Below are 18,891 nucleotides of genomic sequence, written 5' to 3'. Positions count from 1 at the left end.
GTCACTAACTTAGTGTCCTTCAAATCCTCATTTTAAAATATTGGTCAAGCCCACATTTAGAAGTTTGGGTGGAGTGGGGTTTGCATGGAGGAAAGAGGTGGGGGAGTGGGTGAGGGCAGGCTTCACCCCACACTGGTACCCTGTCCTGCTGTGCCAATCTGACTTCACCAAAGGCCCCTCTGAAGGCAGTTGAGCCACCATCTGTCTATCTTTCTTTGTGTGCCCCTCAGGGGCTCCCACCTGCACAAAGTCATTAAGGTGTCCTCCCAGCCATGAGCTTCTCTCTGAGCCAGGTTCTGGCAAACCCAGATCTCTGCCCCAGGATGGTTCCAGCTCTGCCTAAGCCTCCTGTGTAGGCAGAGCCCCAAGTGGCTGCCTGGGGGTTTGACTCTCCTCCGCCCTCCCAGGCACAGCCCATTGTATGGATGTAGAGAGGCAAAGTGATGGAGGGAGAGTTGGCAGGTGGCTCAGGTGAGGGAAGCCACAGGGGTAGGGCTGGGAGCAAACTAAAGAAGGTGCCACAAGGAGGCGACCTGGGCCCAGAGTTGCCAGATCTTGCAGCTTTTCAAGAAAAGATGGAAAACTGGATTTAAAAAACAAACAAAAAAAAATAGAGACAGGGTCTTGCTCCTTTGCCCAGGCTGGTGTGCAGTGGCACAATCACAGCCTCAAATTCCTGGGCTCAAGCGATCCTCTTTCCTCAGCCGCCCGAGTAACTTGGACTACAGGCACGTACCACCATGCCTGGCTAATTTTTAATTTTTTTTTAAGAGTTAGGGTCTCACTGTGTTGCCCAGGCTGCTTTTAAATCCTGACCTTGAGCGATCTTCCTGCTTCCCAAAGTGCTGGGATTACCGAAAACTGGGTTTTTAAATGAAATACTGTAGCTTTTAATAATCAGCTTTTAGAAATTTGTAACATACCTAAGTTAAATGTAAATGCCTAGAAAGAGGGCTTGTTGTTTTGTTTGTTTGTTTGTTTGTTTTTGAACTGCTGGCCTATTCAAGTCTCTGAGTTGACACTTGGCAAGAGGTGGACTGGGGAGTGGGAGTCTGGTTGAGTCCCAGTTCTCACATGGGTTTTCTGGGTATCCTTAGAGAGGGACACTCAACCAACTGTGAGGACAAAACTCACCCTGCTCAGGAGTGATCTAGAATTCCCATGCAGCTCCTGTCTCTTGGAAGGGCAGCTCAAATGCAAGCCAGCTTCTCCAAGCCCTTAAGATGTAAACCCTGCTGGGAGGACTGGATGCCTTCAGGAAACTAGGGAAGGCCTGTCTCTGCAATGTAAGCAGTGGTTTGGCCGAGGAAGGAAACCACCAACAGGAATTCTGCCTTGAGTCAGGGCCTAGCAGGACCTTAGGAGCGCCTTAGTTCAATTCCATTATTTCCAAAAAGGACAAAAACAGGAAATCAGAGAGGGTGTGAGTTTACCAAAGACCGAACAGCACATGAACCAATTCAGGAGGAGGCAAATGGCCCCAGCAAAGGGGAGACCAGGCCGCCTGACTGTTCCCCCCTCACTCCTGTCATCCTTCTCCAGAGAGTCAAGTACCTGCTGACCCCAAGGGAACCCAACCGCTGGGCTGTGGAGCGCGAGGGAGCCACACCCTACAACTCTCGCACCGTCATGAACGGCGCTCTCGTGAAACCGACCCACATCATTGTGGAGACCATGATGTGAGCTCTCTCGGGTCGACGGGGCCGGCGGCTTTCCTGCTGTTTACTAACATTAGATTCTCATAGGACCAGGTTTACAGAGCTTTATATTTGCACTAGGATTTTTTTTTTGTAATTGTCACAGAAAATGTAATTGTGGGTATGTGTGCGTGCGTGTGTGTGTGTGTGTGTGTGTGTATCGTGTGTGTGTGTTTTGTTTTGATTTGGGGGATATTTTGTACAAAAAGTAAACCCACGGGAAGATGTCCGTGGAGAGGCAGAGCTTTCATACTGAATTAGATGTATTTTATGGGAATTTGGTAAATTTTTCTTTGTATTTTTTTTTACATATAAGTATATATACACTTAGAGATTGTCATATACTTTTACCACTTGAATTGATCTTCTTGCCAGCAATAGATCTCATTTTCAAAAGCAATTCTTCGGTGCTGTGTAGCTGGCGGAAAGTTCTGTCCAGTAAATATGCAGGATGGAATTTTCCTGGGACTCTACACCCATCTTAAGGTGGTACACCTTCCCAATCCTGGTTCAGATGGAAGAAATAGCAGGAGAGAGGACCTATTAGCTGGCACACCCAGAGGGAAGGAGAAAGGAGGGCTGTGAGGAGATACCTCATTAAACTTGGCTTAGTGAAGAAGAGAGATGCCAAAGGAATGAACCAGCCCTTCACATAAAGGAGACTAGCTGAAGCTGAATGAGGAGGCCCTATAGCAGAAGTCTGATTCTAAGAGCAGTAGAAACTTGTACCAGAAGCAAAATCCCACTTTTAATTTTGAGATGGTGAGTGGATAGTCAGTAGACCGTCAGAACCACTGGCCAGAGAGGGAGCTGCTAGAGATCCAAGAAGGCTGGCAGGAATGAGGCTCACAACTCAGCCTCGCAAGAGGTGGCGAAGGCACAGGAGGCCACAGTCCTTCCTGGGGCATTCCAGGCAGAGAAAGAGCAGAGGCTCTCCCGGCAGGAGCTGGGGTCTCAGGGCTCAGATGAGTCTGTTGCATTTGAACCGGGGTCATAGCAGGTTCTGGTCATTCCCCAAGCAACATCTCAGCATCTCTTGAAGTTGCCTGCAGGAATGAAGCATGACATACCTGTTGAGGGACTAGGGGAGTGGTAGGGAGGTGAGTGGACCAAAGGATACAGGCCCCAGGCATGCAGATGGGCCCGGTGTCGGGGAGGGGTGCTTTCTTTCCTCATCTCCCCACTCCCCACTCTCAGCCTGGGAGACTCCTGCGAAGCCCTCGTTAAAGATGCCACCCTGGGCTGCCCTGGCACCTAGCAAGGCACACCAAGAACAGCTTTTGAGTCTGGATCCTCCACTGGGGGAAGTGCTCCCAGTTCAGAACAAGGGCAGCCCGTGGTGCTGACCTAGAATATAACAAAGCTCTTCACTTCAAAACCCCTGCAATAGCTGGGTTTACAGACATTCACCACCTGGGGACCCAAAAGAGAAGGCCTAGGAGAGTTTTCCAGAAGGTTGGGATTGTCAGGGTCCTGGCCCCCCAGAACTGGCTTGATCAAGGGTCTTATGTGGAGCACAGGTTGTCTCTGAACCAGGAGAGAAGGTACTATACCTTTCAAATCCCACGGGCAGACACACCCCCACCCAGCCCCTATTTGGACCTAAACTGTGCCATTTGAACAGTCACTTCCAAGCTCAGTCTAAATGAAACCGAAACATGACCACGCACAAAGGCAGTCACTGCCTCGAGGGGTGCAGACCGCAGAATTTTCACAGCAGGGGCTCTTGGAACCCTGGAAACCCCCTTCTTAAATTTGGGAGGAGGAGTAAGCCTTTGGTGCCCCCCTCCCAAGGGGCAATTCTGAACCCCATCTTTGGCAGGCATACATATTTCAGTTTCCAAAGCTATCTACTCTGCCAAACAACACCCAGTCCTATTCCAAACTCTCAACGATTCTATCTTGTTCCTATTTTTCTATGTATTTATGGTTGCCGTTGTGTCTGATTTGATTTTACTGTTTTTTCCCTGATTTTATGGAGTAGCACTGTGACCTGTTTTCCTTTGTCTTATATAACTTTAGTAAACTAACCACTGTCAATGATTGAGGGCAGGTGGCACGTGGGGAAGAGGGGACTTGGCATGCAGTGGCTACCTGGGCATTTGTGGTCATTTCAGTCTCCATCTCCCCAGCGGGGGCTCCCTGGGTGAAAGGCCACAGTATTTTGGGTTGGTAGGCAAATTGCAACATTCTGGACATGGCCTGAGGAAGGCCTCTTCTTATAAGATTCTCAGACCAAATTCTAGACCAAAGACACATGCAGACCAAGTCCCCAGGCCCCGCCTGGAAGGAAGGCCAGCCACCTTCCCCAAGTCGTTCCTCAACTCTCCCCAAGGCACCTGTCTCCAATCAGAGCCCTCTCACCCAGCCAGCCCTGGCTCTGTGTGCAGAGCGTAGCTCTGCGAGTACCTGTGTAATAATGCTCAACCTTCATGTCTCCGTATAAACGAAACTTTCCATGAGAGCTCATGACTCTGGTCCACCTGTCTATAGAGAATGGGCAAAGTCCTTCACCTGCTTTCTGCTTGGGATGGGTCAGAAATGCTGATGCCCGCACATAGCCCAGCCAGCCAGATCTGGAAAGGAAGCGAGGGAGTTGTTTAAATCAACTTTTTAAGATGGAGAAGTGGGAGATACCGCGTTGAGATGGGCCATGCTAGGGCCGCAGAGGAGATTTCCTGACGGTCAGGGAGCCAAGGGCCTCCAGGGTCCCCTAACCCAACGCCCTTGTTGTAAATGAGGTAACTGAGGCCCAGGGAGGCACTGTGAGCCAGGAATGGATTTTCTTGAAACAGCTCTAGCTGCAGGTTCTCCGAGGTAGGTGCAGGGAATGGTGCGTGTATAACCAGGGCTACATCCAGCAACATCCTCAAGGTCTTCCTGACAACAAAAGACAAGCCTTTATGGAAAAGGAAATGCCCTCCCCTCCACGTTCAGGGATGAGGGGAGCAGCAGCAGCCACACTCCCACCATCCTTGCAGAATTGGACCCATGCTGTGGCTCAGCGAGCTGGGTGACTCCGGCCTCACCTGCACACCCCAGCCCTGCACGGGGCCCTCCTTCCAGCAGCCCTTGGTGAGCTGGGAATTGAGATCCCTGTTTGTGAAAGAGGGAACTGAAGTGCAGAGAAGCCAGAGGTGTGCCAGATCCTTAGGCAGGATTTAGATGAAGTCGCCCTGGCTCCAGACTGACCCCGAGGCTCTGCGGGGAGTTTCCAGGCAGCAGAAAGTGGCCTTGGATGCTCTCCTTCCAGGACAGCATAACCCCTGGGCCATGTGCAGCTCCTTCCCTGCCCCCTGGATCCTCCAGCACACCCCCAAAGACAGTGGGGAAACACAAGGGGAGAGCATAGCATGGCCCCTCCAGCCCACTTCAGGGCACTCTTGTATCACCTGGGTACCACCACACTGGTCCCCGACCCAGCCAGCATCTCCCAGCACAGCCCCTCTCCCTGGGGAAATGCTCTGGGTAGCCAGTCTAAAGGCAGAGGCACCTAACTGCTCCCCGCACCCCACCCCACCCAAGATTCAGACACAAGCCAGGAAAGGACCCAAGAGAAAATCCTTCAAGGTGGCCTGAGGTCCCATCCCTCCCTCAGACCCATGTGGTCCCAGGCCAGGCTGTCTGTGTAGACACGGTAAATACCACTGTGTGCAAAAATCGAAGTACAAAACCACAAGACTAAACAAAACAAACCCAGAGAGCAAAACTTGTAGAGGTGGGCAGTCCAGAAAGCAGGGGGCAGCCCTCCCCCTTTCCTTCTCTCCCTGACCCTCAGAATATATATTGTTGTAATAGGAAGCATTTTTTCATTGTTCTCTTGTGGGTGTCACTACAGACATGTTCTGGTGTGTTCTCCGAGGGATGGAGCATCCTGTTATATATTTGACTTCAAATTTAGATGTTGGCTTCATTTTTTTTTTTCCCAATTAATCTCCCAATCCCTAGCAACTGTGACTCTGTATTTAGCACAAGAGAAAGCTGAGAACATGGGTCTTGCCTCCTTCCAGAAATATGTCTGGCTCATCAGGACATTTTTTTAAAACTTCAAAATATTTTTAAGATATTTTAAACTTTTATAAAAAAGAATCAACCAACAAGAGACTTTTCTGAGGAGGAACATTTGTATTTGAACAAGATCCTTGGTGTGTAGTTCAGTCTTGCAGTATACAAGCTTTTGTGTATAAATGTTTTATGACATGATTCCCTGTATTTTGCAGGGGTTTTTTTCTCTTTTGCTTTTTAGATAAATATGTATATTGATATTTTAAATTCATCTTTGCTTTTTTTAGAGGAGTTTGTAATCACCTTATAACATGAAAATAAACATTTCCTTTTTAACATCCAACATGTGTGGGTTGTGTTCTGGTGAGGTATTTCCCCCGCAACGTTTGGCAAACGCTTTACGTTTTATAAAGGGCTTTCCGTCCAATCCCTCAAAGGTAGGTATTTTCCCAGGTTAGAGGTTCCGACATGGAGGCTCGCAGAGGAAGCAGCTTGCTCACTCAGGGGTACACAGCAAGTCCATGAAAGAACCTGGATTTGCACCCAGGCCCATGAGCTCTTGGCTCTACTGGCTCTACTGATTCTACCTGCTACATGCCCAGGCCTGTACAGCTGGCAGATCTGGCAGCAGTCATCTGAGCCTCAGTTTCCCCATCTGGAATAAACCATTGTCCCCATCAAGGCCACCGGGATGATTGGAGGTGATGCTGTTAGCCTTAGGTGCTTACCTGCTGCGGCTTTCAGTCCCTCCTTTTTAGCCTTGGGCTGCCCTGCCAGAAGTGCAGAAAGCGGGTGGCGGGGTGGGGGAAAGGGTAGAGGAGGAGCAAACCTGATTGCCCTTCTCCCCCCCACCCCACCAGGTGCAGGCACTCATTAATACCCAACTAGGGGCTCTCTGGGGTCAGAACAGGTCCATGTTTGGGGCAGCCTTCGCCCCCCACCCTTTGGGATGGACAAACTCAGGAGTCGTTTGAGTCCTTTGTCCAACTAACCAGACAAAATTCTCAGTAACTCATTTTTAGACAATGTTAGAGTAGAAGACCACCCTACCCCTATTTTCTGGCTCTTTCTGACAGCCTCTGCCTACCTCCCTCCCTCTATGTGTTCTGGCTATGTGGCTTGTGTTCAAGCCCTGGTTCCATCCCTTACTACCTGTGTGGCCTTGGGCTGGGCAAGTTACTCAACCTCTCTGTGCCTGTTTCCTCATCTGTAATGATGGGACAAGAACAGAGCCCACCTCCGAAGGCTATTGGGAGGATCCAGCAAGCTCTTGCAAAGCGCTTAGAGCAGGGCCTGCTGCCTGCCTTGGCCTTTCCTCTGCCTACACCACTCCCAAGACAGAAAACTCGCCTCCTGGAAAAGAAGCTCTTCCTCTGCTCATAGAACTGTGGCCTCCCCAGTGGGGCCTGGCCCTGGCCTCTGGGTCCCAGACCTTGCAGCTCACCTGCCCTAGACACTCTCTGGATACTCCAGGGCAGCAGCCAGACCCCAGGCTGCCCCCCCTGCCACTACCTTCCCAACCTGGGCTAAAGAGACTCCATATGCAGGCACCACTGCCTGCCTCTGGCTTTCTGCTGCACAGAGAATCAAATTCGTTCCCCCTACCCAAGCCTTCACGACTGATCCCTGCTACCTCCAACCTAGTCTCCAGCCCCATTCCCCTCCCAGGCCTTCTTTCTCTTCCTTGAAACCGTCAAACCCGTTCCTATCTCAGGGCCTTTGCACTGGCTGTGCCCGCTGCCTGAGACACTCCTCCTCCGGGTCTCCATGGAGGCTGGCTCCTGTCTTCAGGTCTCATTGCAAGTGTCGCCTCTTGAGAGAAACCCCTCCTAACATTGTGAGCTAAAGCCCCTCACCCTGGTCCCTCTATCCCATTACTCCTTCGTTTTCTTTGTTGCACTTGATGCCTTTTGAAATAATTATTTATTTGTTTACTTGTTGATTGTTTGCCTGCCACCAGAATGTGCAGACATGACCTAAATCTGTCTGATTCATGTTGCCCAGGGGCTGGATGATGGAAGCAAATGGCAAACTTTTTGAATTAATGAATCATCAAAAGCAGGTGAGCTGTCACCAGACCCATACAGAAGCTGACTCTTGCCAACCCATGATTTTTTTTAAAAAGCAAACTTCTACTCTAGGTGGATTTAAATAATTTTATTTTAAAAAATCATCCCCATAGCACTTACCCCCAAGCCACTGCAACCCCTGGTGGGACAAAGACTTAGACGAGGGCCCCAAACAGACCGTGAGCGGCCTTTGCAATACAGCCCCTTGTGCTTCCCAAGAGCCCTAAGAAAACCCAATGTAGAAAAATACTTTACAAGGAATATGTTCTAATCTCAGCCAGAGAAAAATACAGCTTTGGGGGAGGGGGCAGGTGGAAGGGGACATGTCACAGGGGCTGTTCTCAAAATGCATAGGCAGGCAGGGTGCTCACTGGGGAAAGGTGTCAGGAAATGTCAAGTCGGGGATGAACCATCCCCATGAGAAGCCAGAAGAAATATTGCATATGAGGAGGCCGGCGTGGCTGGGAGGCCCACCGCGGGCCTGATTGCATACGTTTGGGAGAATGGCAGAGGCTTCAGCCCGAGGAGGGAGAGGGGGTATTAGTTAAGAGTCGGGTGCATCTTCCCTCGCCTGGAGTCCTGGAGTCAATGCAGTTTTCCCAAGCCGAGAGGCCCTGAGAGTGTGTCCTGTCCAGCCCTGTTGCTTAGCAGAGGTCCAGAGAGGCTGAGCCACCTGTCCAAGGTCACACAGCTATGGCTGCTTTCATCCAGAAGCCACACCTCTGCTGTGCTGTCCCTCACCCCCAAAAGTGAGGGCTCTTGGCTTTCACTTGGTGCCCTGTGACAGGTAGACAGTGCCCTTTCACCCTGGGCTGAGTACACAGGAATCCAAGATAGCAGAGGCGCTGAGCACCCCAGGCACAAGCATGCAGGGCCCTCAGGGAGGGCACCGAGGGGCGGGGCCCGGAGAAGTGGAGGGGAGGGGTAAGGGAGGCAGGCCACCAGGAGACAGCGTGGGCAGATCCCCAAGGGGGCCTTGGTGGGTCGGCAGAGATGCTTCTGGCCCTGACCAGGAGGCCTGTGTCTGCTCAGACTGTCCACCTGTGATCGTCCAGAGGGGCTTGGGGTCCAACCCAGACAGGGTCACACAGCAAACATGTAACAGACCCAGGGTGAAAAGAACAGACCTCTTGACTCCTCATCTGTTCCCTCAAATGGAAGAGCACTTTTCTGGCCTCCAGGGACCCCAGGTTGGAGACAGATGGAGGTGGGAATGGGTGCCCCGTTTTCCTGAGACCCCTGTGAGAACTGGGCCAGGCAAAGCACATCCCCAGCCCTGGCTACACCCGCCTGCCCACTCCATCCCAGGCACCACTCGCTGGACCACCAGGGGAGGCCCGCACCCTTCTCAAAATGAAGAGGGTCTCTGATTTGTGGACATTGAGGACAATGATTTTAAGGGATGCTGGTGCTTCCAGATTTCAAGTGGGAATAGACTTCTTTGAATACCCACTTTGGACACCCTCCACTGGGCAAGAGTGTCCCATCTTTTTCTCTGGCCCACTTCTCTCCCATCTCCCTTCCTCTTTCTCCTCTTCCTCCACTAATCTGGCTGTAAAGAGGAGTGCTACCACCTCACAGGTCCTGCGTCCATCGCTTTTCAATCTTCGTTGGATGGCAGGTGAATGGAAGCTCCAGGGTCTTTTGCCCCAAAATGACCCCTCCCACGTGGAGGGGCTTGGGCTGAGCGGGCGTGCAGATGGGTCAGTGGCCACACGGCCTACAGAAGAAGCAGGAGGGCTGAGAGCCCAAGGCCCATAGAGCCTGCCCAATGGGCCCAGAACCACAGTCTCAAGTCCCAGAAGCTTCAGACTGAGATGCCGAAATGAAAGAATCACCCACTTTCAGAATCAAAGGGCCAGCACTTCCTGGGATCCCAGAAGCCCCAACTTAAGAGTCTCATAAGTGGGGACCAGATTCTGGGAATCTCAGCATCTCAGGACTAGCAAGCCCCAAACCCCCATTCTGGAGAAGCGAAGGAGCTGGGCTCCCATCCGAAGCAGCATCCTTCCTGGTGGCCGAGTCTCTAGACGAAGTGGCTCCCCATCAGGAAGCCAACCCCCGAGCGCGTGTGCACGCATCATGGGAATGCCTCATGCCCCAATGCATGACTGCGCTGGGGGATCCAGCTCCTGCCTGCTCACCTCCTGTGACCGAGAACTCACTCCTCCTTGCAGCTCATTCCAGCTCCATGGCTCTGCTGGGAGGAAATGCTCCCTACATCTTCGACCTCTCCAAGGAGGCCCCACAGAGACCTGGGACAGCCCCCAGACCTCTCTCCTTGGCTGAGCAGCCTGTGCCAACCCTTCTTAAGGGAGGCTCCTCTGGGCATCTTGGAGACCCAACTTAGCGAGAGACCCCAGCTGTCACTCCAACTAGGGCATGGCCTCCCTGCCTGGCACCCCAGTCACCACAGACCTGGGGAACAGAGACCAAGCATCATCCCAGGCTCAGAGTCTGCCAGACCAACAGACGAATGAGTGGGTGGCCGCTTCTCCAGCCCAGCTACGTGTCTGGGAGCCAGGATCTGCCTGGGTGGCCTCTTAGGAGTTCGGCCCACATGCTGACTTCAGAGCATCCGGGGACTGCTGGGGCCTGGCGCTCGGGGGGCCCGGCTGCTGTGTGCTGTGTGCGGGTTGCGGCTGATGACCAGCTCTAAGACATCGCCCGCCTCGGCCAGGAGTGGCACTGCCAGGCAGCAGTCGAAGTCCCGTGTACGGACGTGGTTGACCTGCATGGGGCACAAGCAAGCGAACAGAGCCGAGGTGTCAGCCCTGCTGGGCTGAAGGGAGCAAGAGGCATGTGATGTCCTAAAGATGGGCCCTGCCCCAGCCTTGATGCAAGCCCTGACACCTCCAGCACCACACACGGAGGAACATTCTTCCTCTAACTCTCTCTCAGTCCTTCTGTTAGGTTTCATCAAAGAGAAAGTCCTAGGAAGGGGCAGGTATACCTTTCATACCCCTCTAACTCTTGCTTTTCTCCCTTTCTCACATGAAAGACCAGACCACACGCTCAGAGAGCCTCCTGCCTAGAACTGTGTGATGTGACATTATCTTCTTTCTATTTTATTTGCATTTTACACCCACTTTCTATTTCAAAGCAAGGGGTGCAAGATTTTCACTCCTAATGGAAACAAAAAGTTTCCTTTCAAAGTCAATGTAAGTTGAAAAAGTGCCATCAATTTAGAGAAAACATGAATTGAGTAAATTTCATATAAATATGGCAAAACACACACTGAGGGAGCAAAAATAGCCAGGGCATGAAAAGGGGCGGCACGGAGTGCCCAGTGCACGATGCCCCACGCTTCCCAGGCTCCTTCACGGTTAGGAAGGTCACATGAGGGGTTTGGTCCATTGACTGTGAAGCAAGGTGATGAGTGTTGCTTCTGGGTGAGGGCAGAAAAAATCTACATGTGACTTTCCAGTCTGTTTCCTCTGCTGTGGAGTCTGAGGAGGCCATGTGTCTCAGAGGGTCAATTCCAAGACGGGCGGATGCTCCATCAGCCCCGGGAGGGGAAGGCCTCCACCAGCCCACAGTGGGCATGGGGTGTAAGAAAAAAGGTCTGTGTGTGCTCGGCCTCTGAGGCTCACGGTGCTGGGGCCCGCAATGCAACTTAGGCTAACCTGACTCAGACTTGCATTGTCCTGCCCTCTTCACAGGCGATAGATGCAGGCTCTTTCCCCACCCTCAGGCTAGGAAACAATGCCACCCCACTATGGAGCCCGTGCCCCAGCATTACCTGCAGGACCCTGTCGAAGGGCCGGAGGCCCCCGCGGTGGGCTGGCCCATCAGGGCGCACAGTGTGGACGTAGACACCTTTTTCCAGGAGGCCATCTGAGACGCTGAAACCAAAGTCATGCCGCATGGGGTCCTTATGCAGGGTCACCTGGAAGCAGAAGGAGGAGGAGGTTCCTGAACTCGACCTTTGCCCCCAGCCTCTCACAGTAGCCCAGGTCCTTTGGTCTGGCATTCAGCGCCTCTGGCCAGCCACACCCTCCAGGCTGCAGTGCCCCAGCCTCCTGCCCCTGGGCCTTCAGCCACCCCCGCCCCCTCCTCCTCTCTCCCTCAGCAGATGCTCTAGGCCATAGCACTCAAGCACAAGGCAGCCCTTAGGAGTGACTTCCTTTCAGCCCTTTCTCTGTCCTCTGGCTCCATCAGGGAGGAGGCCTGGCCAGGGCGCTGTTACCTCCGCTGACCTTCACTCATTCCCATTTACCAAAGAGCTGCTCAGAGCTTCTGAGGGCCATTGGCCAGGGGTTGTCCTCCTCCGTATCTTTTTTTGTTGTTTTTGTTTTTGTTTTTTAGATGGAGTCTTGCTCTGTTGCCTAGGCTGGAGTGCAATGGCGTGATCTCAGCTCACTGCAACCTCCACCTACTGGGTTCAAGCGATTCTTCTGCCTCAGCCTCCCAAATAGCTGGGACTACAGACGTGTGCCACCATGCCCAGCTAATTTTTGTATTTTTAGTAGAGACAGGGTTTCACCATGTTGGCCAGGATAGTTTTGATCTCTTGACCTCGTGATCCACCCGCCTCGGCCTCCCAAAGTGCTGGGATTACAGGCATGAGCCACCGCGCCCAACTTGTATCTTGTTTTTATATAATGACCGATAGATGGCACAAGACACTGGCTTCTCATTGAAGGTAGTGATGTAAAGGTGTGAGATACATAGACGTCACACAAATGTAGAAGGGTTTATATGTTATATATAAATATGTGTGTATGAGATATAAAATAACTTAAGGCCAGGCGCAGTGGCTCACACATGTAATCTCAGCACTTTGAGAGGCTGAGGTGGGCAGATCATTTGAACGCAGGAGTTTGAGACCAGCCTGGGCAACATGTTGAAACCCTGTCTCTAAAAAAATACAAAAATTAGTCAGGTGTAGTGGTGCATGCCTGTGGTCCCAGCTTCCTGTGGGGCTGAGGTGGGAGAATCGCTTGAACCCAGGAGGTCAAGGCCGCAGGGAGCCATGATCGAGCAACTGCACTCCAGCCTGGGCAACAGAGCCAGACCCTGTCTCAAAAAAATAAATATATAGATAAAATAACTTAAGTGGGGAAAAAAAAGCACATTTACTTAAAGAAAAATATTAATAATAGCCCAGTGTGAATCACAGGTGTGCATGTGTGTGAGTGTGCATGTCACCCAAATGATGAGCATTTTGAAAAACTCAACCCGGTTTTGTGGTGGAGGAGAATAAAGCCCCAAGAGGGGCAGGGCCCCTCTGGAGTCCCACGACGGTGCTCATGGCACTAGGACACAGGTCCAGGTCTCCTGTGCTCACCCGCTGTGCCTACCTTGTGCATCTCCAAGGGTGTAGGCAGTAACAGCTCCTCCATCTCTGCAGGAGAGGCTCGTACCTCCCGGCCCCTCTGCCAAGGCCGGTGGCCAGGCCTGCCCTCGAGGGCCACCCTCTGCACGGTGCCCGTCATGATGGATGCCTGCAGGAACACAGCCTTTCTTTCAGATGCTTGTTGGCTTGCCCCATTAGGTAGTCAGCATCCACTGACACCTACTATGTGCCAGCCACAAAGGGGACAATGGTGAACAGGACAGACATGGTCCCTGCCCATTGGGGCTGGGTCCAACGGTGGTGGAGTGGGAAGTCATGAACCAATCACACTAACAATGAGAATAATAATCACTGGCACTTAATCATTCGTGCCTACCCAGGGCTAAGTCAGTTCTTAACACTTTACACCTATAACTCCTTTTATTCTCTACAGTACAATGATGCAAGTTAATATCACTTTTTTCCACTTTACAGATGAGGAAACTGTTTGTCTCCTTAGAGATATAAAAAAGATTTGAACCCAGAGTCTAGTTCCAAAGTCAAGACTCTTTTTTTTTTTGAGACAAAGTTTTGCTCTTGTTGCCCAGGCTGGAATACAATGGCACAATCTTGGCTTACTGCAACCTCCGCCTCACAGGTTCAAGCGATTCTCCTGCCTCGTCCTCCTGAATAGCTGGAATTGCAGGCATGTGCCACCATGCCCAGCTAATTTCGTATTTTCTTTTTTAGTACAGATGAGGTTTCTCCGTGTTGATCAGGCTGGTCTCGAACTCCTGACCTGAGGTGATCCACCCACCTCGGCCTCCCAAAGTGCTGGGATTACAGGTGTGAGCCACCACGCCCAGCCCCAAAGTCAGGACTCTTAACCACTCTGCTACATTGCTAATCGCCAACATAAATAAAATAAAATTATGCACTGAAGTAAGTGTTATAGAGGTGAGGCACTCGGGAAGTGAGAGCCTGGGACAGGTGGCCCTGGTCCTGTGAGGGGTGGGGAAGCATCCAGAACTGAAATTGAAAGGACAAGGACGAAGAGGCCCAGGAAAGAGTCCCTGGCAGAAGAAACAGCACGTGCAAAGCCCTGTGGTGGGGGGATCTGGAACCAAACTCGGCAGCTGGTGGTGGCTGAGGGCCCAGTCCTGCGGCGCCCTCTAGACCACAGTAAGAAATGTGAACTTCATCCCAGGAGCAGCGGGGAGCCCCTGAAGGACTGAAGCCAGGCAGAGAAGGTGACATAACCAATGTGTGGATCTAGAAGCATCTTCCGACTGCCACATGAAGACTGGGCTGCAGGAGCGGGAGTGGAGGCTGGGAGGGAGATCTGTTAGGGGCCATGTAGTGGTCCAAAGAAAAGACAGTGGTGTTTTGGACAAGGATGGTGCCAGTGGGGAAGGAGAGAAGGAGTGGAGTTAGAACGGGCTCAGGGAGGGAGGGCTGAGCACTTGGAAATGCCGAGCTCTAAGCTGCCAGCCAGGAGTGTGTGGCCCTGAGGGAAACAGCTTCACACTCAGGCTGGGAAATCCAGAGATGGAGGCGGGGGTGCTGGAGCTGCTGGGAGGGGAGGATGGACTTCTTACTCTGACATCGTACAATCTCACAGGCACACAATTGTCTTCCCAGCCTAGAAACATCTCTCCTTCTACCCATCACAGTATCTGAATTCCCACTATTAATGCACAGTTCTATCTGACCATTTGGGGTGTGGGGGGTTGGTCTTTTAGGGATCCCCTAAGGGAAAGCAGATTATGATTAAAATGTTTTATGTTGGTTGTAGTGGCTTATGCTTGTAATCCCAGCACTTCGGGAGGTGGAGGCAGGAGGATTGTTTGAGCCTAGGAGTTGGAGACCAACCTGGGCAAACATAGCCAGACAACCTCTCTACAAAAAATACAATTATTATCCAGGTGTGGTGATGCATGCCTGTTGTCCCAGCTACTAGGGAGGCTGAGGTGGGAGGATCAGCTGAGCCTGGGAGGTGAAGGTTGCAGTGAGCTGAGACCATGCCACTGCACTCCAGCCTAGGCAACAGAGCAAGATCCTATCGCTAAAAAATAAAAACTGTTTTAGGGCCAAACTGTTAGGTTGGAGTGGGGAGGAAGATAGGAAACCAAGGGAGGCTATTGAATGAGGAGGCAGAGAAGCACCTTTTTCACATCTTAGAAGTGATCTTCACCTGCCTGGGAGCCAGCATGCATAAGGAAAGATCCAAGACTCCTCATTTTGGGATGATAAGAATTATTAAAACACAGAATCAGGGAGTCCAGGCATCACAGGGTCTTGGACCCCTAAAATTGTAGAATTCAAGGACTTCCAGTTAAAATGCAGACTGAGCTGATACAGGAAGTTCACACCTCCCTTCAAACACATAGAGATGATAGATTTAACAATTTGTTAAGTAAACAAGACTTTCAAAGCAAGAAAGAAAAATTCAGAGACAGGCATGAGCAGGAGTGGAACCGTCTGGCTTATGGAAGTTAGTGGCCCATGGAAGGTAACAACAAGACATACACATTTGGAGCTGGGGTACTGTTCAGGGAAAAGACAGTGCTGTCTCAAAGCAGGAAACTGGGTACCATTCCAGAAAGCGAGTGCCGTCTCATTGCTGGATAGAGACTGGAAAATGTCTGCCCACAGGGATACAAGAAAGGAACCACCAGGACTTGAACAGGTGGGGAGGGGGAGGATCACTTGTGACAAACTAGAACCCTTAGCGTGACCTCCACATGAGGGTGGGGCCAGAATCTGCCTTCCACAATAGTGCAGAAACACTGAGCTGAGGAATTACTGTCAAAACCAGTCTGGAGCTGGTGAAGTTCAAAGGCCACAGCTGAGACAAAGTGAGGAGCAATCTCACTGATGCATCCACAACGCGGAGCGCAGCAAGGCGGGTGCCTGGGAAGAGACCACAGGTGGAAGCAGTGCAGTGATGAGATGGAAAAAGCCCACCTGCCCACAGACAAAACAAGTAGGCTAATCCATACCCAGGGAACTAAAAATAATAGTGAAATCAAAAGAAACTTGAGAACTGGCATGGTGGCTCACACCTGTAATCTCAGAACTTTGGGAGGCCAAGGCGGGTGGATTGCCTGAGATCAGGAGTTCAAGACCAACCGTGGCAACATGGTGAAACTCTGTCTCTACTAAAAAAAAAAAAAAAAAAAAAAAAAAAAAAAAAAAAAAAAAAAAAAATTAACCAAGTGTGGTGGCGCATGCCTGTAGTTCCCAGCTACTCGGGTGGCAGAGGCAGGAGAATTGCTTGAACCCAGGAGGTGGAGGTTGTAGTGAGCCAAGCGAGCCAAGCCAAGATCATGCCACTGACTGCACTCCAGCCTGAGCGACAGAGTGAAACTCCATCTCAAAAAAAAAAGAAAAAAGAAAAAAAGAAAAAGAAACTTGAAATAAGTCTGTTTACAGGGGTGTCCAAACTATTGGTTTCCCTGGGCCATGTGGGATAATTGTCTTGGGCCACACATAAAATACACTAACATTAACAATAGCTGATGAGAAAAAAAATTGCAAACAAAAATCTCATAATGTTTTAAGAAAGTTTATGAATTTGTGTAAAATTCAAAGCTATCCTGGGCTACATGTGGCCCGTGGGCCACAGGTTGGAGAAGCTTGGTTTAAGATGTGTAGAAAAATAAAATAAAAAGCAAAAGCCATTAAAAAAAGACTATGAAGATTTAAAAAAAATTGTAGGAATAAAAGATGTAGAAGTTGAAACACAGTATCTAAGAAATGGGTTACACAGTAGAATAAATACAGCCAAGGAGAGGACTAGTGAATTGGAAGACAGATTAAGGAAAGCAGCTAGTACACAGTGCAGAGAAAATATGAAAGAAAAGTTAAGAGACATGGAGGGTAGAATGCATGGAGGACAATTGTCCAACATACCTTAACAGAAGGAGACAATAAGAAGGAGGCAATATTGTAAATACCATGACTAGGAATTTTCCAGTATAGAAGGCAAACATGAGTCCTCAGACTGAAAAAACAGGCTGAGTCTATAGTAAGACAAATAAACTCTTACTGAGACACATCAGAGCAAGAGAGTCAGCCATCACAGAGAAAGAAATCCTCAAATCTCCTGGAAAGAAAAGACACAGGACTTTCAAAGGAACAACAATGAACCTAACAGCAGCAACGATCATTGCCAGAAGACAACAGGATAATATCTTCAAAGCCCTGAGTAAATGTTTAATTTCATAGTCAACTAAACTATCATTTAAGAGCAGGGGTGAAATAAAGACATTTATAAACTTCTAAATTGATTGGAAAAAAAAAATAAAGACATTCTCAGAACACAGAGCCTAAAGCAGTTTACCACCTAAAGGCCCTTGGTGAAAGACTATCTTAAAGGATGAGCTCAGAAAAAAAGGGGTATGCAAGAAGCAAAGATGATAACAGAAATTGGTCAAATATTCTAATAAAACCCCATGTTCATGAATTTTGAGCAATTTATAAGCAAGTTGGAATATGAGAGGAGGTAGTTTGGAGAGAAGCGAAAGAATTCTATAGTGCCTGTGTTATTCAAGAGGAGGACAAAGGTATTGCTTACACTTGTTAGAAAAACCAAGTTCAGAAAATACATTGAAAATGTAAGGTAAGGTCATGGCCTTCCCTTCAGTGGTCTATCCTAATAATTATTTAGCCATAAAAAGGGATAAAGTACTGACACATGCCACAACATGAAGCTAAGTGAAAAAAGCCAGACACAAAGAGTCAAATACACACTCCACTTTTATGAAATAGCCAGAATAGGCTAATCCACAGAGACAGAGTAGATAGCGATTGCCAGGGGATGGGAAGATGGAGGAATTGGAAGGTACAAGTTCTCATTTTGGGGTGTTAGAAATGCTCTGGAATTAGATAGTGCTGATGATTGCACAACATTGTGAATATAACAAAAGCCACTAAACTGTACACTTTAAACTGGTTAAAATTATAAATTTTATACATGAATTTTATCTTGATAAACAGAAAGTTTACATTAGTATCATTTAAAAGGCACTGGACTAAAATTAAGAGAGACTTAAGAGACATAATAACCAAGCTCCAAGCATGGATTAGACATTGGTTTGGACAAACCAGGTGTAAAGGACAATTTGGGTCCAACTGAGGAAATCTGAATATGGTCTTGGTATTAGGAAAGATTAAAATATATTGAAATGGAAAAATGAAGTAGCTAGCTAAAAAAGCAGTCTACACAACAGTACATACATCATGATTTCATTATCTTAAAAATACACATAAACTCATTAAAGCAGTAACAGTAGTGCTGTGGTAGGAATGTTGTGTCCTTAAGTTTTATTTTTACTTATTTTTTGATTTACTTATTTTTTTATTACTTATTTTGATTCTACTTTGCTTATCCAATTTTGCACCATACACATGTATCACTTAGGTAATAATAAAAGATTTCAATGTAAAAACTGAATGTTGAAAGTAAAACAAATGAATTAAAGATAATCGCTACAAGAATACAAATAAAATTTAAAATCTCCAAATTGGAGATTGTGGAGAGAGTGAGCAGTGATGAAAAATGGATCAATAGAAAAAAGGAAAGATGGATGATCAGAAGAAGTATAAAGAAAATAGGATAAATAGGAAGTATAAGTTATATACTAGAATTAAGTTTAATTATATATTTTTTCAGGTGTACGTCTGATTGAAAAGTTTAATTGTATTAGTAGTCACAACAAATATAAAGAGACTAAATTCATCTTTAATAAAAAAGAGAACCCACTATGTATAGTATACAACAGAGACACATTTGAAACAATGATACAGTAAATTTGAAAACAAGCAAATTGGCCAGGCA

General features: G+C 49.0%; 2 protein-coding genes across 3 annotated transcripts in view; one reads left to right on the top strand and one right to left on the bottom strand.

The window, feature by feature from the left end:
* Nucleotides 1–6,045, top strand: part of SLC6A6 (solute carrier family 6 member 6) — an 87,120-nt gene extending 81,075 nt beyond the window's left edge. The window contains exon 15 of the mRNA XM_003265019.3: nucleotides 1,543–6,045. Coding sequence (XP_003265067.2) covers nucleotides 1,543–1,683 — 141 coding nt within the window. The 3' untranslated portion in view covers nucleotides 1,684–6,045. The remainder of the gene's footprint in view (nucleotides 1–1,542) is intronic.
* GRIP2 (glutamate receptor interacting protein 2) overlaps nucleotides 5,622–18,891 on the bottom strand; it is a 114,063-nt gene continuing 100,793 nt past the window's right edge. For both annotated transcript variants that reach the window (XM_030801676.1, XM_012502238.2), the window contains exons 22-24: nucleotides 13,075–13,218; nucleotides 11,514–11,660; nucleotides 5,622–10,502 (exon numbers count right to left, since the gene is read on the bottom strand). In XM_030801676.1, the coding sequence (XP_030657536.1) occupies nucleotides 10,341–10,502; nucleotides 11,514–11,660; nucleotides 13,075–13,218 (453 nt within the window). In that variant the 3' untranslated portion in view covers nucleotides 5,622–10,340. The remainder of the gene's footprint in view (nucleotides 10,503–11,513; nucleotides 11,661–13,074; nucleotides 13,219–18,891) is intronic.

This window comes from Nomascus leucogenys, chromosome 21 (assembly GCF_006542625.1).
Source record: "Nomascus leucogenys isolate Asia chromosome 21, Asia_NLE_v1, whole genome shotgun sequence".
In the NCBI taxonomy this organism is placed as follows: domain Eukaryota; kingdom Metazoa; phylum Chordata; class Mammalia; order Primates; family Hylobatidae; genus Nomascus; species Nomascus leucogenys.
Note: the sequence above shows the minus strand (reverse complement) of the source record. Positions and strands in the feature narration are given on the sequence as shown.